Source organism: Lethenteron reissneri, chromosome 27, assembly GCF_015708825.2.
Source record: "Lethenteron reissneri isolate LAM-NWPU_2019-01 chromosome 27, ASM1570882v1, whole genome shotgun sequence".
Lineage (NCBI taxonomy): Eukaryota > Metazoa > Chordata > Hyperoartia > Petromyzontiformes > Petromyzontidae > Lethenteron > Lethenteron reissneri.
In genome coordinates, this window is record NC_083805.1 from 14,316,673 (window position 1) to 14,339,557 (window position 22,885).

Sequence of the window (22,885 nt, forward strand, 5' to 3'; positions counted from 1 at the left end):
AGGAGAGTAAGCATACAAACTCCACATATACATGCGTCAAGGTCATTATCAAACCCACTAACTCCTGTATACCAGGCAAAGTAGTTAACATCTCGCCACCATCGGGGGAATCTTTAACGTCCACTGTGAAGCAGTCAGCGAGTATTATTACAATGGTTAATACACCCGCATTATTAACCAGGGAGGCCGATGGAATCGAACCGTGAACCTCTACAACAAGCGGCGAACGTGCAAACCTGGGCCATGGTAGACCACAAGGAGAGTTCGCATACAAACTCCACATATACCGCAGGCGTCAGAGTTTGAACCAAAGTACTAGAGTTTGAACCCACGTACTACCCTCTAACACTCGATGAGCTACAAACCGTGTCCACCCACACGATTTACCCCCTTATTCTTGTACCGTGAAAATTGAGTTTTCAGATCCATAAGGCGCACAGAGCGTTTCAATACGAGCAACAATAAAACAAAATTTGTGTCTATCCATTTGCGTTTCTCCCTTACGATGGGACTTTGCACGACGAACGTTGAGATGTATAAGGGGCACGGCGTGACCAATAAGGTCTGAATTGGTCTGCAACACGGGGGTTGACCGGTATGCGACGAGGGTGTAGAGAGGGGGTTCTCTCGAAAGCTCTCTCTCTATTCTCCCTCTCTCGTGGTGGAGAGACTTCTAACCCTAGATTTGAAGCTTTCGTGACTGCAAGGATTCATATTCTTAGGTTCTTTCGGTAAAGTCACGTAGGTAAAAAATTAAAATTACTCTCACTTGATGCAGCAGTCGTGCTGTGACGGTTAATTGTTTTACCTACACGGTGACTTTACCGAAAGAACCTAAGAATATGAATCCTTGCAGTCACGAAAGCTTCAAATCTAGAATGAAGACGGAAGCTTGTGTTGACTCCGAAACGTCGTGATTTTTATTATTTTTAATGTTTTACCTACGTGACTTTACCGACAAAAAAAATCTAAGAATATAGACTTCTAACCCCACCCCCCCGGCCACTCGACAGAACGGCGGCGGTCAACGCTGTTCGGCAGCGAACGCGAGGCCCGTGGTGCGTTCTCCCCTCGTCAGCCGCCTTCCGCCTACGCCTCTGCCCCTTGTTGCGTGCGCTCGCAACGACGGTAACATTTGCCGCTGCTTCGGTGGTGCCGTGTGGTGTATGTGCGCGCGTTAACAAAACGAGTGGGAAATTCGCGAGGAGTTTTGTTTCTTACCCGCACGCCGCCTCGTCCAGCGCCACTAGGCCTACGCTTCACGTTGGGTCAGAGGTCACATTGAGTTCCGGATACAGTATTCGTAAAACATGTTTTTTTTACTATTTTAGTTTTACTAACGGAGAGAGCGTACCGATACACTTTTATTTCCACACTAAAATGCTAATAGAGGATAAGTAATTTTTATTTTTGCCGTAAACTAAAAATAAATGTTATTGCGCGGTCAGGTTAAACTTGCGGTGGGGGCGATCGCCGGGGCATTGCACGCGTGACGTCACCGCAGTGGGGCCACGTGACTGCCGTTCGCACGCCCACGTGCGAACGGTACATATCTTTGGAAAAAAAATGCGTACCGTACCAGTACGGTAACATTTCGTACCGTAAGAAGAAAAAAAACAGCCTCTAAAGGGGCCGTCCATAAACGATGTCACGTGATTTCGGCCGATTTTTGAACGTCAGACCCCCCCCTCAAATATGACGTCACAAAGCTCTGCCCCCCCCAACCATATTTCCATTTTGAAAATAAAACATGCTTCAAATAACTTAAACTATTGTCATTGTAGTGCGTATTTAATGTGGCGCTGCACTCTGATGTTGTAGGAGAAAACATGCATTAAAAAGGAGGCGTTGGAAAGCTGAAATTTTGCATAAAATTCACTTGAAAATATTCAACGTCTAACTAAAACTGCAGATGTTCAGAATATTTTATTGAAATTCTCTTATAATTATAAAATATTAAAAGTAATTATAACTCATAAAAATACTTGAAACTTTATAGTAGAACGAAGCAAAATGGAGAGTACAATTATAACAATCACGTATTCATTACACAGAATGAAAAGCCCAGGTAGAATCATAAAAATAAAAATGTTTAATAACAATCATTCAATTTTTTAACAAAATGTATGCTTCTCCATTCTCCCATGGAGAAGCATTCTCCCATGGAGAAGCAAAATACTCCTTCATGCAATAAATAAAAGGTGACCTTAGTAAATCTAAGTAATCAAATAATTAATAATGAAAATTTAACTAAATTAGTGTTGTTTATAACAATTCTATTTAATGAAGCAGAACGTGTTGTTTATATTTATTTAAAGTTGCGCATTTTGATGTGACGTCACATTTCTCAAGCCCCCCCTCCCCCCTCGTCACACATCGTCACAAATGTCTGACCCCCCTCCCCCCCTAGGTGCGTGACGTCATTTATGGATGGCCCTAAACTTCCTTACGTTTAAAAATTATATCTTCTGTAAATGTTTTATTTTTTTGCTCGAATTTACAAACAAAAATGTAAGTCCAAAATCTCATAATTCCTAATATTAATTAAAAACGCTGAACATTTTCACCCGTTATGAATGGGAAATGGCATTTTGGGAAACTGGAATTTCGGCGGCCTGTGGGCGCTTGATTATAGCTTCTGCTGAGGGATTCTCAGTGCTTAGCGCGTCGCCCCCACTGATGCCCCCCCCCCCCACCCCGTGTGCAGATACTACTAACTCTTGTATGTAGGGGTTGTTGGCATATATGCCTACCAGCAAACTGGAAAATAATCATTGAGAAATTAAGCCCTGCCTATAGCCTTTTCAAAAGTTCATAAACACCCTATCGTACATATTTTGTACGCACAAAAGAAAGATTTGCAATGTGTTGTGACGTTTCCATGCTAAACATACAATTTCACCTTGGTGCGCATTTGCTTGACAAATGAAAATACACAAGTGTGGTGTGGGATAGTGTGATTAACATACATTTGGAAACCAAAGAATCTACATACATCACTTTAAAACACGGCATCCTGTTTATTAAAACTTATGGCATTCCATTCCCAAAATTTACAAAGGCGATAAAAGAAATAAAACTAATGTTTGTGCTGCTTCAGCCATTGCCATTATCTCAATGAAAACATGATTTTAACATAATAATAATATTATTTTTTCTTTATACGTGACTTTACCGAAAGAACCAAAGAATAATTCCTGCAGTCACGAAAGCTCCAAAGTTAAGAATGATTTTAACATTTCAACCATTGCCCAATGAGCCGTATATACAACCTCCCTGTGAAATCTGCCAATCCTTTGCCAATCCACTCCTGGATGAGAGCATTGTGGGAATTAAATTGACCATATTGCACCACACTGGTTTATGGGGGGTTCGTACAATGCCATCTGCTGCCCAGCAGATTACATGGCAGCTTATGACAGACCTTGCATGTATGGTGAGTCACCCATCCCAGAGTCATCCAGGCTCAACCCTGCCGAACTTGTGAGATTTCACGAGATTGGGCACATTCCGGTTGTGTTGGTCACAGGCGTGGCTTTGATGAGGCCCTATTAATTGGTGATTATGTGAAGTCAAAAGCAGTTTGAGGTTGCCTTGTTTAAGCAAATGCTCCTGAAAAACGATTTGAATAATAAAACACGTTCCCTTTTGCAATTAAAGAAATCCTTAGACACTTATTATTGTGACTTCAGGTAATTGTGTTATCCGGGTTCTTGTTAACCTGAATATGCTGGATGTAATCTCCAGTGAAACGTAGCACCCATTTCAATTTTGTACGATTACTCTCCAACACACTGGTGGTTCTGAAGCAGGAATACATTTGGCACGTTTTATGAATCTGACACTTTTATTAATTGCCTTTATCGGGTGGAGGAGGGTTTACAACACAATTTTACGCGGTGCACCCCCTCCCCCATCTCAATTATGAATAAACGGTGTCATCCACAAATGTGAATGTTGCATTAAATGATTACATGTGGCTCATATTCACACAAAGGCAGTCACACCTTGCATATTGTTATTTCAACATTTCCATGGCAACCAAAGTGAGTAGTTTTCACAAACAAATAAAAAAACAAAGACAACGAATGATACAGAAGCAGAGCTCTAGAGAGATCAGGATAGGCAACAATGTAAACCGAACCAAATTTAAAAAATGAATGGGATTCCTTTGGAATAAATACGACCATTAAAGAGTTAATTGTGTTACACAGTAAAACTCATTTAGATCACTGTATATATTGCAACAGAAAAATATAATACTACCGTTTCTCACATTGTGATGGCAGTGTTATTGTATTTATAGCAGGAGGGGAAGGTTTTTGTTTGCACGGCCATTTCTTCAAACTCTCTACTAATCCAGAACGAATGGTGAAGGGAAAGTCTTGCCCTTGACGCGTTCTTGCAGAGCCTGCCAGGGTAAGGGAGAGTGGTACACATTGAACTCGACCGTTACACATGATTTCCTCTCCCCTGCACGGCCACTCTGGATGTCTTCTGTGTCACATTTTAATATTCTCGGTGGATGTCCTCGGTGTCATGCCTAAGAAATACTGACAATATTTTGGATAAAAATCACGGTTTTTTTTTTACATATAGGCCTTCGCGACCAATATTATCTATGAGAAGTTTTTGAGTTAGATTGGCTGTGTCAGGTGGTGACGGGTTTAACGACACATTTATATTTGAATGACCTAAAAAAAAAACTCTATTATAATCATGGTTTTGTTTGAGTCAACAAGGCGACACAAATGCTGTTCATGCTGATGATGAAACCTTTAAAGAGACGGTTAAAAAAACAGTCGGTCTCAGTACTGAGTCAATAGACAGTCGTTGCGTAGATGTGAATTACATCACGGCTCATGTCAAACATTTGACAGGGCACCCCCAGTGGCAGCTGACCCTGTAGCACGAGGTGACAAAGCAACTGACCTGCAAACAGGCAGCTTGTCAGTGGAGGGCGACGATTGCTTTGCGCAATTCTAGAAATTGACAAACGTGGCCCCTGACACCGGCACACAATGGCCTAGCCTTGCCAATGACGTCAGGGGATCTTTAATGTCCACACGCAGTATTAATCGGGGCAGCCGCTGGCTTCGGACTGTGAACTTCTGAAACAAGCAGCGAACTCATCGCCGCTGGGCCATGAACGGGGGGGGGGGGGGGGGGGGGGCGCGAACTTCGCAGATCTGCAACGTCACCGATAACCACCGAGAACCAATTGTTCGTAGGACACCCCCCAGCTTCCAGGAGTGCGGCTGTGGCCCCTGAATAATATCTTTCTTGCCCAATTACTTGGTATAGTCAGGTTTTACACAATGAGTGGATTGTTATATACGGTCCCAAAGTCCACCAGCCAAACTACACAATGACCTAATTCTCATTAGCAGTGGCAGAAGTCACAATCGGCTCAGGACTTTGTGATACCATTCGGAAAATACGGCTTATTTTTACAATATTATGAACAGCAATATCAATCCACTTCTCGGTGAAGGACCCCTCAAAGATGTGGGAGGAAATTTGAGTTGCCAAGAAAAGCCCACATACACTATTGCAACCTATTAGATGTCCATGCTATGTTGCATTCTTTTAAAAAATAATAGATGTCTCGGGGTGTCTTGCATACATTATGTCAGTGAATTACTGTACGTATGTTCCACCACCAATGGGATTATAGGTGTGTGGCACGATGCCAGTATACTAATGATGATGTCCCTTTTATCCAATACTGCGCATATTTTGCTGACCTGCCAAAAATTGGACGGCTACAGGAATTACACTCTTCTCGTGTTTAGTGAGAATAATAAATACAGACTGCTAGTAAGCTTGACCTCTGCTAAAAAAACAAATCCCACGCTTCTGAACAGTAGCAATGAGACAAGCCTTGTCCTAAATGTTTATACGGACACTTGGAAATACTAAGTGTTAACACAGTCACTTCCCGCACTCTGTGCAAATGAACAAAACACTTATTACAACAATTGCTAGCAAAGTCCCTTCTTTCAGCTGCCAGTGGTACCTACCTCACCAGCGTAGGACACAAGTGGCGATATCTCACACACCACTCCGCCAGAGCCACTGTGAACAAAAACAAACATTTTCAAGTGAATATCAATCTTTGAAGTATTCCACTTCACGCCACTTCTGCAAGAAAAAAGTGTGTCCTTGCTTAAACGGGTGTTGGGAGGTTCTTATCTCCATTGGTGGAAATTCCACATTCCGATTACATATATCAGTATCTTTAACCCTTTTCCATTTCGAGACATCTGCCAGTTGCATGGTGGGTGTCCTGTTCACTGCTCAATCTCAGAATACGCAAGCAGTTAGCGTTAATTTTATTTAGAGAGGCATAACGCCGTTGTTTTTAAAGACATTGTACTCACCGCAGAGAACTCTAGCGACACGACCGCACTCTATGATAGCTGGCGCCAAACTGTGCCATATGCGCCTTGTGGGAGCCTCGGTACTGATAAAGTTACGTAATAATTTTCTTCTGGTTTAATTTTGATGATGTACGTGTATGTACGTGTACGAAAGGGTTAATAGGAAATCTGCTTTTGACTCATGCATTTTACAGATGTGGAAATAATGATAGGTAGAGTTAATGCCAGCAGGGATTTTAACTTGCAGCTGTCTGACTATGCTCAGTAAGATTTAGCAGCTGTTGAATAGGTTCTACCATGGCCCAGATTTGCATGTTCGCCGCTTGTTGTAGAGAATCACGGTTCGATTCCCTCGGCCTCCCTGGTTAATAATGCTGGTGTATTAACCATTGTAATAATACTCGCTGACTGCTTCACAGTGGACCTTAAAGATTCCCCGACGGTGGCGAGATGTTAACTACTTTGCCTGGTATACAGGAGTTCGTGGGTTTGATCATGACCTTGATGCATGTATATTTGGAGTTTGCATGTTCTCTCTCCCCGTGGTCACGTGGATTTTTCTCCGGGTCCTCCGGTTTTTCCCTCCACATTTAGAATGAACATCACGCGTTTAGAGTATTTAGCGATATAAATTTCCACATGATCAGCTACTTTGTTGAGCTATCATTTGTGGCCAGGTCGCTTCTGATAAAGAGCTTTATAGTTCAGTGGGCCTTACCTGGTAAAATTAAAATAGCAGTAGTAAAAATAATATAAACACGCACAGTATTCGCTTCCTGTCGTAGAGAGACGACGACTCAGAGGTGCAAAGAACCACAGACAAGCGGGAAGGCAGCTACGCAATGAGCCGGCGCCAAAAACTGCCAAAGCTCTGCAGTCCTCTATTTATTAAGGTGTTATCGATCAATTAATGAAGGCTTATATCTGGGAGAAAACTACAGCACCGGAGAAAACCCACGTGTGTGTAGGGGAAACACTTTGTCCCATACAGATGGAACAGGTGAAGTCCACATTTTTGCTGTACTGCCTTCTCCCGGCGAGCAAGGTTATGGCACCTCGATGCTCATGAGAAGGGAGTTTCACAACATGACCGTGATCCACTGGCCCTCCCCTCCACAGTGCTGGATTACAGGACACGTGCACAGCCACCACCACCAGGCTAACAATAATAATAATGATGATGATGTCACGAACCTGCTCACGTGGCCCCCCGCCTTCTCCACCCAGTGTGCGTGCAGGCTGTACACGGCCTTCCGCGCCGTACTCGGACAATCCACCTGACCCGGCTTGTCCGCATTCTTCAGCGGCGAGAAGGCGTCCTCACGCAGCACCTCGAACACGGCAAAGTTCCTGTAACAGGGCGAGTACGCACGCTTAAACGCGTCAAGGGCGTGGGCCATCGGACCCAGGCCCACAGGCAGCCAGGACCAGTCAAGGGCCTTGCTCAATCAGAGGCAGGTCACGAGATATCGGAGCCGATTCATGCGTTGGCAGGTACATTTCCTGTTGTTATGATTTTCTGTTGGTGAATGTGTGGTGAGATCTCCGTTACTAGAAATGGAGTAAATCGCCAACGTGTTTTGTTTGGGGCATTTTGTCATTATGTGAATTTGGTACATAGTCAGGACAATATAATTAACCTTTGGCGTGTAATGATTTGGCAGTTCATCACCTAAAGTATCTTCTTACTCTAAACATATATACGTGTATGAATCATGCAATTAAAAATCAGTAATGTATCTTTCGTGAAAATTTGATACAATGTAAAATCACCTTGAGGCTGATGGAACGAAATAAACACAATGCAAATGATAAAAAGAAGAGTTGATAAGTGAATTGTGACCCTCAAATCACAAGAGTATCCAATTGCATAGGGAGCAAAATGTTACTTGGCATACTTGCTAAACAACAAGGCGATATCTGTGATAGGAAAAATCCCAAAGGATAGTGACGACACCACAAAATGGCTTATGATGAATTCCCAATGCTCGACCATTACCCAGATGGCGATTACTGCTGCACTGTGGAGAGTAGCGAGATGTTAAATACCTCGCCTGGTATGCAGGAGATTGTGGGTTTGATCCTGACCCTGACGCCTTTATATTTGCAGTTTGCATGCTCTCCCCGTGGTCGTGTGGATTTTTCTCCGCGTCCTCCAGTTTTTCCTTCCACTTTTAGAATCAACGTGCGTTCTGAGTATCTGGCTGATATACATTTCCATACGATAAGCAACTTCGTTGAGCTATCATCTGTCGCCATTGAGTTTGGTGTAGGAATTTCAACTGCACCAGGGGCCATAACAACGGGCCAGGTGCCGGGCTACAAAGAGGGCGGAAGGGTAAACAAGTGACACCTGGCGAGGTGGCACCGCCTGGCGAGAGTGCCCCTCACTTTGAGAATGGGAATACGTCAAAGATGAACTTCTCCATCTTGATGCCGTTGGGCTTGTCGGGTGCCACGGGTCGACCCTCGTCGTCCACGTAGCCCACCTTCTTGTGCGCTACGTGGTACAGCATCTGCGGCTCGTACTGCCTGGTTGAAACAAAAAATAAAACATGCAAAGGATCCATCGTATAGCCGACGTAGGCCGTCGAGGCAAGTTTAACGCACAGAGGCTTTTGCGATCAACATGATTCGTAGTAGATTTTTGGGTGAGAGCGCACATTGATGACATTACACCACCTATATAAGGCCCAAGACTAGAGGACATTTTCAGGCTTCTGGGAATTGCCTGAAGATGCTGGATGGAACCACCAGCAAAACATCGAACCATATTAATGAATGTGTGTGAATTGCTCTCCAACAACACACTCGTGGTGCTAAAGCAGTAATAAATTGTCACATTTGTTCATGTGACAACTTTATTAATTGGCCGTGTTGGGTGGAGGAGGGTTTATGACACACATTTTACTCATGCAATCTGACCGACAAATCAATTATAAATGATGCTGAGGCAAGTTTTGTTCGCGATAACCTATTTAGGCCAGCACGGCACACAAGGGAGTGATGGTGTACAATTCACCACGCCTGACTACCTTTGTCTCCCCAGTGCTGACGCTTACGCACCAGATACCAGGTGCTTATTTTAAGGTCCGAGTTGCCCTCAGGGAGACCCAGGACCAATTTAGATTCTCTCTACCGATGTAGAGAGAATCTAAATTCTCTGGTTCTTTCGGTAAAGTCACGTAGATAGAAAAAATAATAAATTCTTATAAATTCTTATTTTTTTCTATCTACGTGACTTTACCGAAAGAACCAGAGAGTATAGATTCATGCAGTCACAAAAGCTTCAAATCAAGATAGAATCTAAATTGTCGTACGCAGTGGTGAAGGATCCCTGACTAAAGAGGCTCAAGGGACAAACAGACTCAGTGGCTCGAATGACGGAGTGGTGAAGCCTCCCTGAGCAGGGGATCATGGGACCGACTGACCTAGGCACCGGCTGATTGGAGCGGCACTGAAAGACTCTGGGCAGGCGAATGGGAGCGGCTGTGCTTGACGTGCAGACGTGCACACTTACCGCACCACCTCCTGCAGGAAATCGACGCTGAAGTAGTGGTTGCAGATGCTGGCGGCGCTGAACTCCAGGCGGCCGTGGGTGCCCCGCCGTGACGCCAACTCGGACGAGATCTCGCTGTACTCGAGCACGCGATAGTGGTCGCCCACCCGGCACACCACGCCCACAGGCTCTGTGGGGTCCACCTTCTCCACCACCTGCACCACACACGGCCACGCCGTGTCATAGCACAGCATGCTATAACACATGAGTGGTGCTATCCACTCAACACCTCGTGTGTGTTGAGTGGCTAGCACCACAGCTCCTGCCCCCAACGGTCTGTTAAGGCTACATGGTGATGAGTATTCTCATCTTAGTCTTGCGTCTGCTGTGCATGTTCGCTGTGCACGTTGAACCAAAGGGGTGCAACATTTCGTGAGCATCTCTTACTCATGTCAATATTGCCCATCACACCGACGACGTGGCGCGTGACACTCATCACGAGCACACGAGGATTCATCTCACCTCGGCGCCGCAGTCGGCGTTCTTGTGGATACAGAAGCCGAGGAATACAGGATCCCCGACACGCACCAGCACGTTGTCCACGCAGTAGGCGTGCACATGGCGCACACCGCGTGCCTGCATGTCGGCCAGCGCGCCCGACGAGCTGAGTGCGCGGTACACGCCGCCGTTACCATCTGCCACGCGCACAGCACACACACACACATGCACACGCGCACGCAGTGTTCTTCATTGCAAAGCCCACGGGCCACATACCTGTCAACCCCTTATCAGTGCCAACCTCATTCCAGACCAATTTAGGCCTTATTGGTCATTACGTGCCATTTTAAATCTCAACATTCATCCTACAAAGTTGCATCACAAGGGAGAAACACAAACAGACAAACATTTGTTTGCCTGTATTGAAACGGCTGTATGCCATATGGACCAAAAAACTCTATTTTCCTGTATAAGCTATGCACTGTGCCACGCCTCATCAAAGCAATCTGACCCTCCCATACGACCCCCCACTGTGACCGCCCCGTGCGACCCCCCCGTGCAACCCACCCTTGCGACCCCACCGTGCGACCCCCCCCCCCCCCCTGGTGCGAGCCTCTCACTGGGAGCCATGGCTATGAGCCCCTTGTCCTGCAGGATGATTTTGCCGGAGATGGTGAGCGCCGGCAGCTGCCCTTGCTGGAAGAAGCGCACCGAGTCCGGATCCAGCCCGAACCAGGCATGCTCCCGGAAGAAAGCCTCGGTGGGGGCATGTGTGTGGGCACTCGTCACGATGTACCTGGTGCGACACGCGAGCCAACGATATGCAATGCAAATGGTCCTCCACCACCCACCCCCGACCGTCAATAACGCTGCGATTCACAACAGATTAACAACGCTTGGGGCGGGACCTCCTCTCACTAAAAGGAGGAACGATGATGGGATGACAGGCAGGAGAGTGAAAGAAAGGCAGCTTAGAGGATGGCCACTGTGAAAGGTGGAACAATAACATCAATTAGCTCAAGCGCAGCACATTAATTTGGTGCATGGCAAATAACCGGCCCAGTGGGTACGTTCATCACCTCTCTTTTGCGAAGCTACTTAAAACTCTCCGACGTGCGTTCGCGTTGTGCCTCGCGTTGTTCGGGACGATGTCCAAAGTTTCGCTGCTCGGAAAACCTCTTCAGGAAGAAAGCTACACTGCATGGCCATGAAGCCCTATGCATTGGTACCAACTAAAGCCCTCCGCCGGGACCACTCACACGCACTGTGGAACACCCACCAGGGCACGGGCTTAGCGGTGCCGGCCAGCCTCTGCAGGGCACGAATGCGCTCTGCCTGGAGCTGAAAGAGGGACTTCCCCGAGGGCAGTCCCACCGACACCATGCCCTTGGGGCACGACATGCCGAGACGCGTGCCCTGCCCTCCGGCCAGCAGCAACACCGCCATCCGCCCCTCGGCGATCTGCTCCAGGCCTAGGGCAGCGCACAACAACCCACAGCATCCGCAACTACGCCAAACAAAACGGCAGCAACGACAGTTGTCAATCGCCACCGGGTAGCGGTGGTGTCACTCACCGTGGCGGGAGCCCTCGTGAACACAACGCGTGTGTATGAAGCAAACCGCGTCCCGCCGTCCGCTTCACGGTGGACATTAAGGTTCCCGCGACGTCATTCGAAAGAGATTAGGCGATGTGTGCCAGTGTCACGTTCCACATTTTAGCAACGACATCCCCGCAAATGACTGACTCGAGGAAAACCACATCGCCCCCTATAGACAGGCTGCACCTGTCTGTGAAACGTAGCACACTTGATATGATAGTTATGTATGATTACCAAATGTATTATTGTTAATATGTCTGTGCTAAGAGACATTTTGGGCGGGTGGGGGTGCGGGCGGGGCTGGACGCCGTGGGGGGCACGGGGGGAGCGGGGGTGGGGGCGGGGCGCAGGGTGGTGGGGCGGGGCTATACGAGCCAAACCAGCACGGCTCGGCGCTCACCTTGCTTTTCCCACTGGCTGAGCAGGCTGGCGGGGGAGCGCGACATGCTGCCAAACGCGTCCTCCGGCACCGGCTTCACGTCCTCCGGAGCCTCGGACTCCCCCTGTGCAGGGGGCAGGGGTCACCCAGGAACCGCGTGGGGCACGGTACACACACACCGTAACAGTGGGCTCCATGGTGGCGAGATGTTAACTACCTCGCCTGGTACTTAGGAGGTCATGGGTTCGATCTTTACCCTGACGCCTGCTGTGTATATGTAGTTTGCATGTTCTCTCTCTCCCCGTAGTCGCGTGGATTTTCTTCGGGTCCTCCGATTTCCACATTTAGAATCAACATGCGTTTAGAGTATTTGGCTGCTATAAATAATAACGCCACTTCATTGAGCTATCATTTGTGCACAGGTCACTTCTGAAAAACAACTATATAGCTCAGTGGGCCCTAGCTGGTAAAGTAAAAAAAATAGTTTAATAGTTTTAAAACAGGGGTCAAAAAGTCACCATCGCTGCCCGCCTGCAATTGCATACGTGCAGGCAGAACTATTGTCAATCCACTGCTGGATGACCGCCTTCCCACACAGTGCGAGGCGTGGGGCATTGAACCTGAACGATGTACTTCACCGCGCTCGTAATTGTGTGCGTTGGTGAAGGCGGGGAGCACAGACGTGAGAGCATAGAAGTCCAGTACAACAGTGAATGTTGCTGTACTTCCCTCTGCTGCCCGCTTTGTAACCACGTGTGATGGTGGCCCATCCAAGCACTATCATTCGGCTCACCCATGCTCAGCTTCTGAGGTTTTGATGAGATTGGGCGCATTCTCAAAGATTTGGTCGAAGGCCAATTTTGTGTTTATTTCCCCTCTCATTTGTTCTGGAAATCGCCACTGAAATGTGTTGCGTTGGGGACACTTGAGTAATTTGTGCGTTGAAGCGTACATAGGCCCAAGGGACTGGGTCTACTCACAGCCACAGAGGCTCGCATCTCCAAACCGAGACGCATTGCAACATATTTTTTATTTTCACGTTTGCAGCAAGAAGTATGACGTTAACCTCTTGCCTCTGTCATGTCCACCTTAGTTGCAAAGTGACAATGACCGCGATGTAATGGAGATAGCGATAATGATGACAGAAATGATGATGATGTGAATGTTGTTGACAATTATAACGTCGACGATGCTTACTATGACTGTGACGATGCACTTACAGGACGACTAAATGCTTCGGCAAAGAAGAGCGCTTTAAAACAACTTCTCATCTCAACCATTCCGATGGCCTGCTGCCATCTAGCTAAGTACGCAGCACTCGCTAGGCATTAGTCTGCTGCGATGATGATGAAGGCATTTATAATCTTGATAATAACGATAAGGAACAATGATAACAACGAATGATGATGACGACGACGACGATGATGATGATACAGTAATGCCAGCTATGCACGATGACAACTTCGGTGATGATGTGACGGGTCTCACCTGCCCACGTTGCATCGCCCGGTAGGATCGCCCCACCTCCTCGGGGTCAATGTCCTTCAGCTGGGAGAGCAGAGTGTCGCGCTGACCCTGGGACAGCTGCTCCCAGAAGCGGAACACGTGGCCCTGGCCGGCCGCCTCGTAGCGCGCACGCTGCTCGTCCACATTCGCCGACATGGCTGTCTCTCTCTGTGGCACGGACACAGAAATCGCCACACCGAGCATTCAGCCCTGGACACCGTGGGGCGCATGAGCGATGTGCACGAGCGATGTGCACGTGTGTTCATCGCTGGGGCTTGAAAGCCTGGCAAAAGGCACGCGGCGACGTGGTCACAGCGGAGGCAGCGTTATGCACGCTCGGCCGTTTTCATCTCCTCAATGGTGATCTTCATGACCATCTCCTCCTTTCGTATGGTGTTTGAAAATAAATCAACAGACTACAATTGTGTTATTAATGTTGCGAGCCATTCCGCAGCATCCAGAGTGGTAGATGAGTGGTGTCTGCTTGTTCCATCAGAGTACGCTTGGTTGTATTGGGCAGTCACCGGTGACATGTCTGATGGTTTGCATCTCAATGTATTCGCAATTATGATGATGACAGTGACAAAGATGACAATAACGGATGATGATAGAGTTCATGACCATGCCACCACACCAGATATTACCCCTCTATTTAAGGAACGAAACAGGAGAACTTCTCCACAAATCTGGCTGTCGCCTGATGATGCTATTTGTGATTACTAGCAAAACGTCGTACTCATATTGTAAATGTTGTGGCTTGGCTCTCCAACACACAGGTGTGCTGTACAACTAATTGGCATGTTCTGTTTACATGACAAACCTTATTAATTAGCTGTGTCTGGTGGTGGTGGGTTTAACGACACATTCATATATTTATGCGATCTAACCCAAAAAAAACATGTGTTATGAAGTTCAGGATGCCATACTCTTTGATTCTTTCGGTAAAGTCACGTAAGTATAAAATAAAATAGATCACGTTTCGGGCACACAAGCGTCCGTCACCTACGTGACTTTACCGAAAGAGCCAAAGAGTATGGATTCCTGCAGTCACGAAAGCTTCAAATTCAAGAAAGTTCAGGATGGTTTAATAGTTTATTGGATCCAGGGCTTAGATTTAAAAATTTGTCTGAAATGTTAATCTTTTGACTTGTCTTGATTTCATCCCTTGGGGACACTACTGATGGGTTGGTACAGGCTGGCAGCCCATTAATGGCTGCTTCCAACTGTATGTCTGCCTATCTAGTCTGCTTGTGCAGAAAGAGTAGCAATTCACGATCTTCTAGCCTAACCACGTATGGGAGTGCGATTCCCCATTTCAGATCATCTTCTATAGACCAGTGGTCCGCACAACCTTTCTGGACCATTGGATCACCGTCAACCCTAAACTAAATTCCGTGGTACAATATTTGGTGTTTTGTGACCGTAACTCGTTTCTACAACAGTTCCACGGACAACTTCCTACAGCCTTGTGGCCCGATGGGTTGGAAATCGCTGTTCTAGACTCTCTGCTTCTTGTTTGAAGTCATCGAGCCATATGTTTCTTCAGATGTCCTCTAGTCCTTGGACTCCACCGTTGTTGACATACAGGGCGATGTTCTGAAATCTCTCTTTGTCCACCCTGCACGCGGGACGTAACATAATGAGTCGTCCCCTTCGGATGACGTCTACGATGTCCCTTTCTATTCTGAGCTCATGTTTAATCCTCCCTTGACATTATTCATTAATCTGACTGTAATCATTCATCTTACCGTAGCATTACATCTAACGTTAGCCTACGAGCTCAACCCTAAACTTTAACCTGACCTCGACCTCCAGGTGCCATGCAATGAGGTCACAGCAGATTTAACCAGGATGCGAAGACATGTTGTGACAAAAATAACCCACCCTGGCACAATGTGGTCAGAATACATTACCGTACCGCCACTTCACACGTCGTCTTAATCGCTGGGGCAGCTCAAACGCGTAGGCACAACATGCCATGGCTTTCCACATCATTGTCTTCCTGCTAACGTGTTACGAAGCTGGATCTTTGGTTTTTTTAATTAGCCAACTTCCTGAAATTTGTGTTTATTTTGAAAATTGTAATGGGCTCAGTTTTAATGTGGTTCGAATAAACGGAGTAGTGCCACAGGGTGGGAGGCAGAGAGAGAGAATGGAAATGTTTAATGGCGAGGATGGGTGATAGAGAATGGCTGTGTTTAATTATGAGGATGATAATTATAAGGATGGGTGATTTAGAGAGAATGGCAGTAATTATTGATGATATACATAATCATTAGTATGATGCTTGTTTAACACGTAGGCTTGTTTACCCAGGAATGGCACACGGAGTCTCATGACTCGATTCTAGGGAGGTGCTGCCAAATATTCACAGAAGGGTGGCGGACTATTGTTCGTGCATAAACCCAATTGAGTAAATTTAGCAGGTAATTTTGTTGAAATTTGCCTTATTCGATTATGATGTACGGTAGCCTAAGTTTAATTGTGTTTATCTTGTTTAACCAGGCGAGAATTCACGAAAGCAGTTAGGGGAGTGGCAGTGTTTAGTGATGACGATGAAGGGAGCTTGTTGGCCGATGACGCCGTGAGTCAGGTCGCCAGGGAGTGGGAGTGCCCTGCTGTGTCTGTGATGAAGGCAGAGAGGGGGGGGGGGGTCCCTGCTGTGTCTATGATGAAGGCAGAGAGAGGGGGGGGGCCCTGCTGTGTCTGTGATGAAGGCAGAGAGAGGGGGGGCTGCTGTGTCTGTGATGAAGGCAGAGAGGGGGGGGCTGCTGTGTCTGTGATGAAGGCAGAGAGAGGGGGGGCCTGTTGTGTCTGTGATGAAGGCAGAGAGAGGGGGGGGAGCTGCTGTGTCTGTGATGAAGGCAGAGAGAGGGGGGGCCTGTTGTGTCTGTGATGAAGGCAGAGAGAGGGGGGGGCTGCTGTGTCTGTGATGAAGGCAGAGAGAGGGGGGGCCTGTTGTGTCTGTGATGAAGGCAGAGAGAGGGGGGGAGCTGCTGTGTCTGTGATGAAGGCAGAGACAGGGGGGGGGGGCTGCTGTGTCTGTGATGAGGGCAGTGATAGGGGGGGGGGCTGCTGTGTCTGTGATGAAGGCAGAGACGGGGGGGGCTGCTGTGTCTGTGATGAAGGCAGAGGGGGGGTCCCTGCTGTGTCTGTGATGAAGGCAGAGAGGGGGGGGGCTGCTGTGTCTGTGATGAAGGCAGAGAGAGAGGGGGGGCCTGTTGTGTCTGTGATGAAGGCAGAGAGAGGGGGGGGGCTGCTGTGTCTGTGATGAAGGCAGAGAGGGGGGGGGGGTCCCTGCTGTGTCTATGATGAAGGCAGAGAGAGGGGGGGGGCCCTGCTGTGTCTGTGATGAAGGCAGAGAGAGGGGGGGCTGCTGTGTCTGTGATGAAGGCAGAGAGGGGGGGGCTGCTGTGTCTGTGATGAAGGCAGAGAGAGGGGGGGCCTGTTGTGTCTGTGATGAAGGCAGAGAGAGGGGGGGGAGCTGCTGTGTCTGTGATGAAGGCAGAGAGAGGGGGGGCCTGTTGTGTCTGTGATGAAGGCAGAGAGAGGGGGGGGCTGCTGTGTCTGTGATGAAGGCAGAGAGAGGGGGGGCCTGTTGTGTCTGTGATGAAGGCAGAGAGAGGGGGGGAGCTGCTGTGTCTGTGATGAAGGCAGAGACAGGGGGGGGGGGGCTGCTGTGTCTGTGATGAGGGCAGTGATAGGGGGGGGGCTGCTGTGTCTGTGATGAAGGCAGAGACGGGGGGGCCTGCTGTGTCTGTGATGAAGGCAGAGGGGGGGTCCCTGCTGTGTCTGTGATGAAGGCAGAGAGGGGGGGGGGCTGCTGTGTCTGTGATGAAGGCAGAGAGAGAGGGGGGGCCTGTTGTGTCTGTGATGAAGGCAGAGAGAGGGGGGGGGGCTGCTGTGTCTGTGATGAAGGCAGAGACAGGGGGGGGGCTGCTGTGTCTGTGATGAAGGCAGAGAGAGGGGGGGGAGCTGCTGTGTCTGTGATGAAGGCAGAGACAGGGGGGGGGCTGCTGTGTCTGTGATGAGGGCAGTGATAGGGGGGGGGGGCTGCTGTGTCTGTGATGAAGGCAGAGACGGGGGGGCCTGCTGTGTCTGTGATGAAGGCAGAGGGGGGGTCCCTGCTGTGTCTGTGATGAAGGCAGAGAGGGGGGGGGGGCTGCTGTGTCTGTGATGAAGGCAGAGAGAGAGGGGGGGCCTGCTGTGTCTGTGATGAAGGCAGAGAGAGGGGGGGAGCCTGTTGTGTCTGTGATGAAGGCAGAGAGAGAGGGGGGGCTGCTGTGTCTGTGATGAAGGCAGAGAGAGGGGGGGGGGCGGCTGTGTCTGTGATGAAGGCAGAGAGAGAGGGGGGGCTGCTGTGTCTGTGATGAAGGCAGAGAGGGGGGGGGCTGCTGTGTCTGTGATGAAGGCAGAGAGAGAGGGGGGGCCTGCTGTGTCTGTGATGAAGGCAGAGAGAGAGGGGGGGCCTGTTGTGTCTGTGATGAAGGCAGAGAGAGGGGGGGAGCTGCTGTGTCTGTGATGAAGGCAGAGAGAGAGGGGGGGCCTGCTGTGTCTGTGATGAAGGCAGAGAGAGAGGGGGGGCCTGCTGTGTCTGTGATGAAGGCAGAGAGGGGGGGGCTGCTGTGTCTGTGATGAAGGCAGAGAGGGGGGGGGTCCTGCTGTGTCTGTGATGAAGGCAGAGGGGGGGGATGCGGCGACTGGGAACTTCACTGACGTGGCAGAAACGCGATTCTTAGGGTTCACACTGAACATAGCTAATTGTAAATATGTGGGGGTGGGGGGGGATACCTCATGGGGTAACATTGTATAGGGTGGTCCAGATGTATTGTGACCCCCCCCCCCCCCCCCCCCATTTAATTGTCTAAAACATATAGTTTTAAACCAAGGTTTATTTAAAACAGAATTGAATATGGAAAGGAATATTTTTTTGTCAGGGGTCAATTAACTGGGGCTCACAAGACATCTGGACCATAGTATACAGTAGTTGTATAACAATTAGATACATAAATGGGTCTCGGACAACACAATAGCATCTGTGCAAGCGATCACCGTGCATAACGGGGTCTTATAGGCACCTGCGGGGAATTACATCGCAGAGAGCAGTGGTGGCTATATCCATTGTCGTTCTATGTTGTACCGTACGCGTCTATGCTCCCCGGGAGCCCTCACCAACCCGCACTGACCAGCGCGGTGAAGTATGGTCAAAACTACCGAAACGGCGCGTTGAGTAGAGTGTCATCCAGCAGTAGTGTTGAGATCGAGCTGCGTGTAAGTGTAAACAAGGTCACGGCGCTCACACAAGCTTCAGTATTATATTCTCGGTTCTTTCGGTAAAGTCACGTAGAAGGGAAATAATAAAATAATAAAACAATTAAATTCTCAAAAAAATGTATTGCTGTGGTTTTCACACCTGATGATGATTGCTTGTGTTGCAAACGAAACGTCCTAAGAATTTTATTGTTTTATTTTTATTATTTTATTGTTTCCCTTCTACGTGACTTTACCGAAAGAACCAAGAATATGATCCCTGCAGTCACGAAAGCTTTAAATCGAAATTTAAGCGTCAGTATCTTATACCCGCAAGAGCAGTCCCACCAGCAGCGGGTCCTGCTCTGGGCAAATCCGGCTCCCGCCTATGAGAATGTGGAATTTCCACCACTGCAGGCGAAGCTCCGCCAGTGGAGATGAGAGCTCACCCCAAGGCTCGTTTAAGCACACATCCACCACTGTCACACCCGATCACCACCACCATCACCAAATAGAGTAATAAACATTATAATTCAGACTTGTATTGCGCCCTTACTCAAGGGATTAAATCTGCGAGTTGTACACGAGATTCGCAAGAGAACACATTGACCATAGAAACCTTAAGTTATAAACACTCAACAAGCACCATCACACATCACCATCACTCATACATCGGCCACCACACAGCAACCAACATCACTATCACACGTGATTACTACCACCATCGAACATCAACCAACTTCACACATCACTACTACCACGACTAGCACGCATGAACCACCACCAACCACTTCACACATCAACCATCATCACACATCAACCACCACCACAACACATCACTACCGCCACCAACACCACCACACATCAACCACCACCAACCACCACTATCACACATCAACCACCATCATTATTACATATATCAACCAACATCACTATCACACATGAACCACCACCACACATCACCACCACCATCACCCACCTCCTGACTCAATGAACAACGCAGCGACGCTCTTCAAATGTCCCTTCGACACTCGGGGATTGATCGCCGGTCTTTTCACTCGCCGTGGTTTCGTGGAGCGTGCAATGACTCAGGGGGAACGAATGACTCGGTAGTGAACACCCCATACACAAACACACACACCCACATATGCATACACACAGACACACACACGCTGCGGGAAACTTAGTAACTTACACTCAGCGCGTCTCGCCCAAAGATGACACGTGTGGACCGACACCGCCCACTGCCAAAGTGCTGGCCCCAAAGGTTGAATCAATTGCCAAGTGCGTGACGCTGGGCTGGGCTGAGCCAGTGTTGGCAACTCCTTAAAAGCGTTGTGCAAATTCGCATAGTCAATAGACGTCGTTAAATGAATATTCTACAAAGCATGTACAGGCCTACACAAGTACGGGAGTATTAATACCAACATGCACTGTCGTTAATTCGACACAGGTCCTGCACGACGATAATCACGTTGTCTAGATCAGTGGTTCTTAACCTTTACTGCAGCCTTGCACCCCTTTTGTTCTCAATCGTAATTTGTTATAAATAATGTTTATAAACACATGGGTTTGATGAAACAAAGTAGATACATCTGTGAAGGTATTTTGTGTTATTTGTGCTTATGCACAACTGCCAACGCAGCAGTAATTTGGATTCAAGTCAAATTTACAGAATGGACATCATTAATAAACACATGGGTTTGATGAAACAAAGTAGTTGTACTTACGTGCCCGTGCTTAATCTGTGTTTCGATGATTTACATTATAAAAACAATCTGGCCACGTCTCGCACCCCCAGAAAGGGCATCTCGCACCCCCTGGAGGTGCGTGCATCCCAGGTTAAGAACCACTGCTCTATATGTAGAACACATCGATACCACTGTGCATGTGACCTTAAAAGCTAAAATATATATAATTTGTGACGTTCCGTGCGCTGGCCCTTCTTCATAGCAGATAAATGAAGGTAATTTCCTTCGTATTTTTACTTTGTAAGGCCAGTGTTGCTGATACATCTGTGAAGGTATTTTGTGTTATTTGTGCTTATACACAACTGCCAACGCAGCAGTATATTGGATTCAAGTCAAATTTACAGAATGGACATCAAGAAGAGACAAAACTAAATCTACATTGCACCACACATAGAGGGATCATGGCATTTTAAATCCACGAGCGTTTAGTATCTACAAGTGAGCTCTGCAATGTCAAGGAGCCCTTCACATCCGGGATCGTGACCGAGCGTATATTTTCGTGGCCGGAAAATCTGTTAGTTAAATGATCGAATGACTCCTTTGCACGCAGGATACATATTTGTCGGCCATTCTACTAAATAGCCTATGACACAATCAATCACCCGTAATGTACCCTATCGGATCTGGGAATCTACGCAAGTTTTAGCCTGGATCATGCTTGGATGGCACGCCAGGTTGTCAGAGGCGGTTGCGGAGACGTGCAGTAGAGGGCTGTGCAGCGCAATCCGTGGTTGCACTGTACTTCTACGCTCCCACATTTATGCTCTACCACCTTCACATATCTGCACTGACCAGTGTGTTGAAGTATGCTCCGATCACCCACATGCGGCAGTCCATCACTGGACTGACGACAGGGGGCTGTGAATATTATTGCTGTGATTTGCCAACCCTTACATATTCTCACGCCACGCATTAGCAGGATTAGCCACGTACGGTACGAAACAAGTTGAACATACATACATACTAAAACACATATCGTTCACACGTACGCGGGGAATTTGTTGGGACGTCAGTTTTGAATGTGGGGAATTAAACTGGCGTTTTATGGGAATTTACGCCATTCATCAGAACCGTGCTTGCGTACAATTTCACGGTGTTTCTAATCTTTACGGTCGCCACGATGAACCACACATATGAGGAAGTAAACTCCCAAAGCAAGACCGAACTTGAACGCGGCAAAGTTACGCGAAGCATATATTTAGATCGCCTGTATTTGAAAACAAACATCATTAATGTCACGTGGTAATAAAATTGTTTTAATGCATCACGCATAGTGAAGGATCGTTGCGCCAAACGTGTGACCTCTTGCGACAGCATTCGCATCAACTGCTCTTGCTGCCATACACCGGCGTTTCGAGTGATTTGTTTGATCCACGTGTAGTGACACTCGACACAGCAGTCTTCAACAGCAGGAGTCTTTATTTCTTCAGGCAGAGGCACGGTCTTCAAAGATTCCCTTTTATCCAAGCGTCCCGAGCTCTCCCACTTTCCCCCTTATATATATCCCTCAAGCCCCTTTCTCGAAGGTTCCTTGACCCACTTTCCCTCCAGCCAATCACCTTCCATATTCTTAGGTGTTTTCGGTAAAGTCACGTAGGTAAAACATTAAAATTAATAAAAGTAAAATAAAATTAAAATCACGACTTTTATTAATTTTAATGTTTTACCTACGTGACTTTACCGAAAAGACCTAAGAATATGAATCCTTGCAGTCACGAAAGCTTCAAATCTAGAATCACCTTCCACTTTTCTGAATCGATCCCAACCGACCTCCCTGTCAATCATCCTCCGTTTCTCCGCTCTTTCCATGTTGTGCTTCTCCCAATCCCTTAAATTTCCCTGCCTCTAACCAGTCCCCTTTCAGGTCCGTTCAGTACCCATCAGAGGGCTTTGTTTTTACTTTCCCGACTGTCCTTGTCACGCCGTGTCGACCACGTCAGGTGAGCATCGTCGGTAGTGATACAATCTCATCACAGGTATCATGGGGGATGACCACGTGGACGGAGGGATTCATTTCAGGG

At 47.7% G+C, this 22,885-nt stretch overlaps 2 protein-coding genes across 3 annotated transcripts in view; both read right to left on the reverse strand.

Annotated features, from left to right (window-relative positions):
- LOC133348612 (uncharacterized) overlaps positions 1–1,345 on the reverse strand; it is a 30,460-nt gene extending 29,115 nt beyond the window's left edge. For both annotated transcript variants that reach the window (XM_061561520.1, XM_061561521.1), the window contains exon 1: positions 1,222–1,345. The gene's annotated coding sequence lies outside the window, so the exon portion shown is untranslated. The remainder of the gene's footprint in view (positions 1–1,221) is intronic.
- A 1,525-nt stretch (positions 1,346–2,870) lies between these two features.
- LOC133348615 (UDP-N-acetylhexosamine pyrophosphorylase-like protein 1) lies at positions 2,871–20,284 on the reverse strand. The gene is made up of 11 exons (XM_061561522.1): positions 20,093–20,284; positions 13,846–14,031; positions 12,379–12,481; positions 11,660–11,852; positions 11,001–11,176; positions 10,405–10,577; positions 9,904–10,097; positions 8,775–8,915; positions 7,578–7,733; positions 6,024–6,078; positions 2,871–4,411 (listed from the first exon to the last, which is right to left on the reverse strand). Exons 2-11 carry the CDS (start codon positions 14,017–14,019, stop codon positions 4,355–4,357), a joined length of 1,422 nt encoding a protein of 473 aa, XP_061417506.1. The 5' UTR covers positions 14,020–14,031; positions 20,093–20,284; the 3' UTR covers positions 2,871–4,354.
- Positions 20,285–22,885: the final 2,601 nt, after the last annotated feature.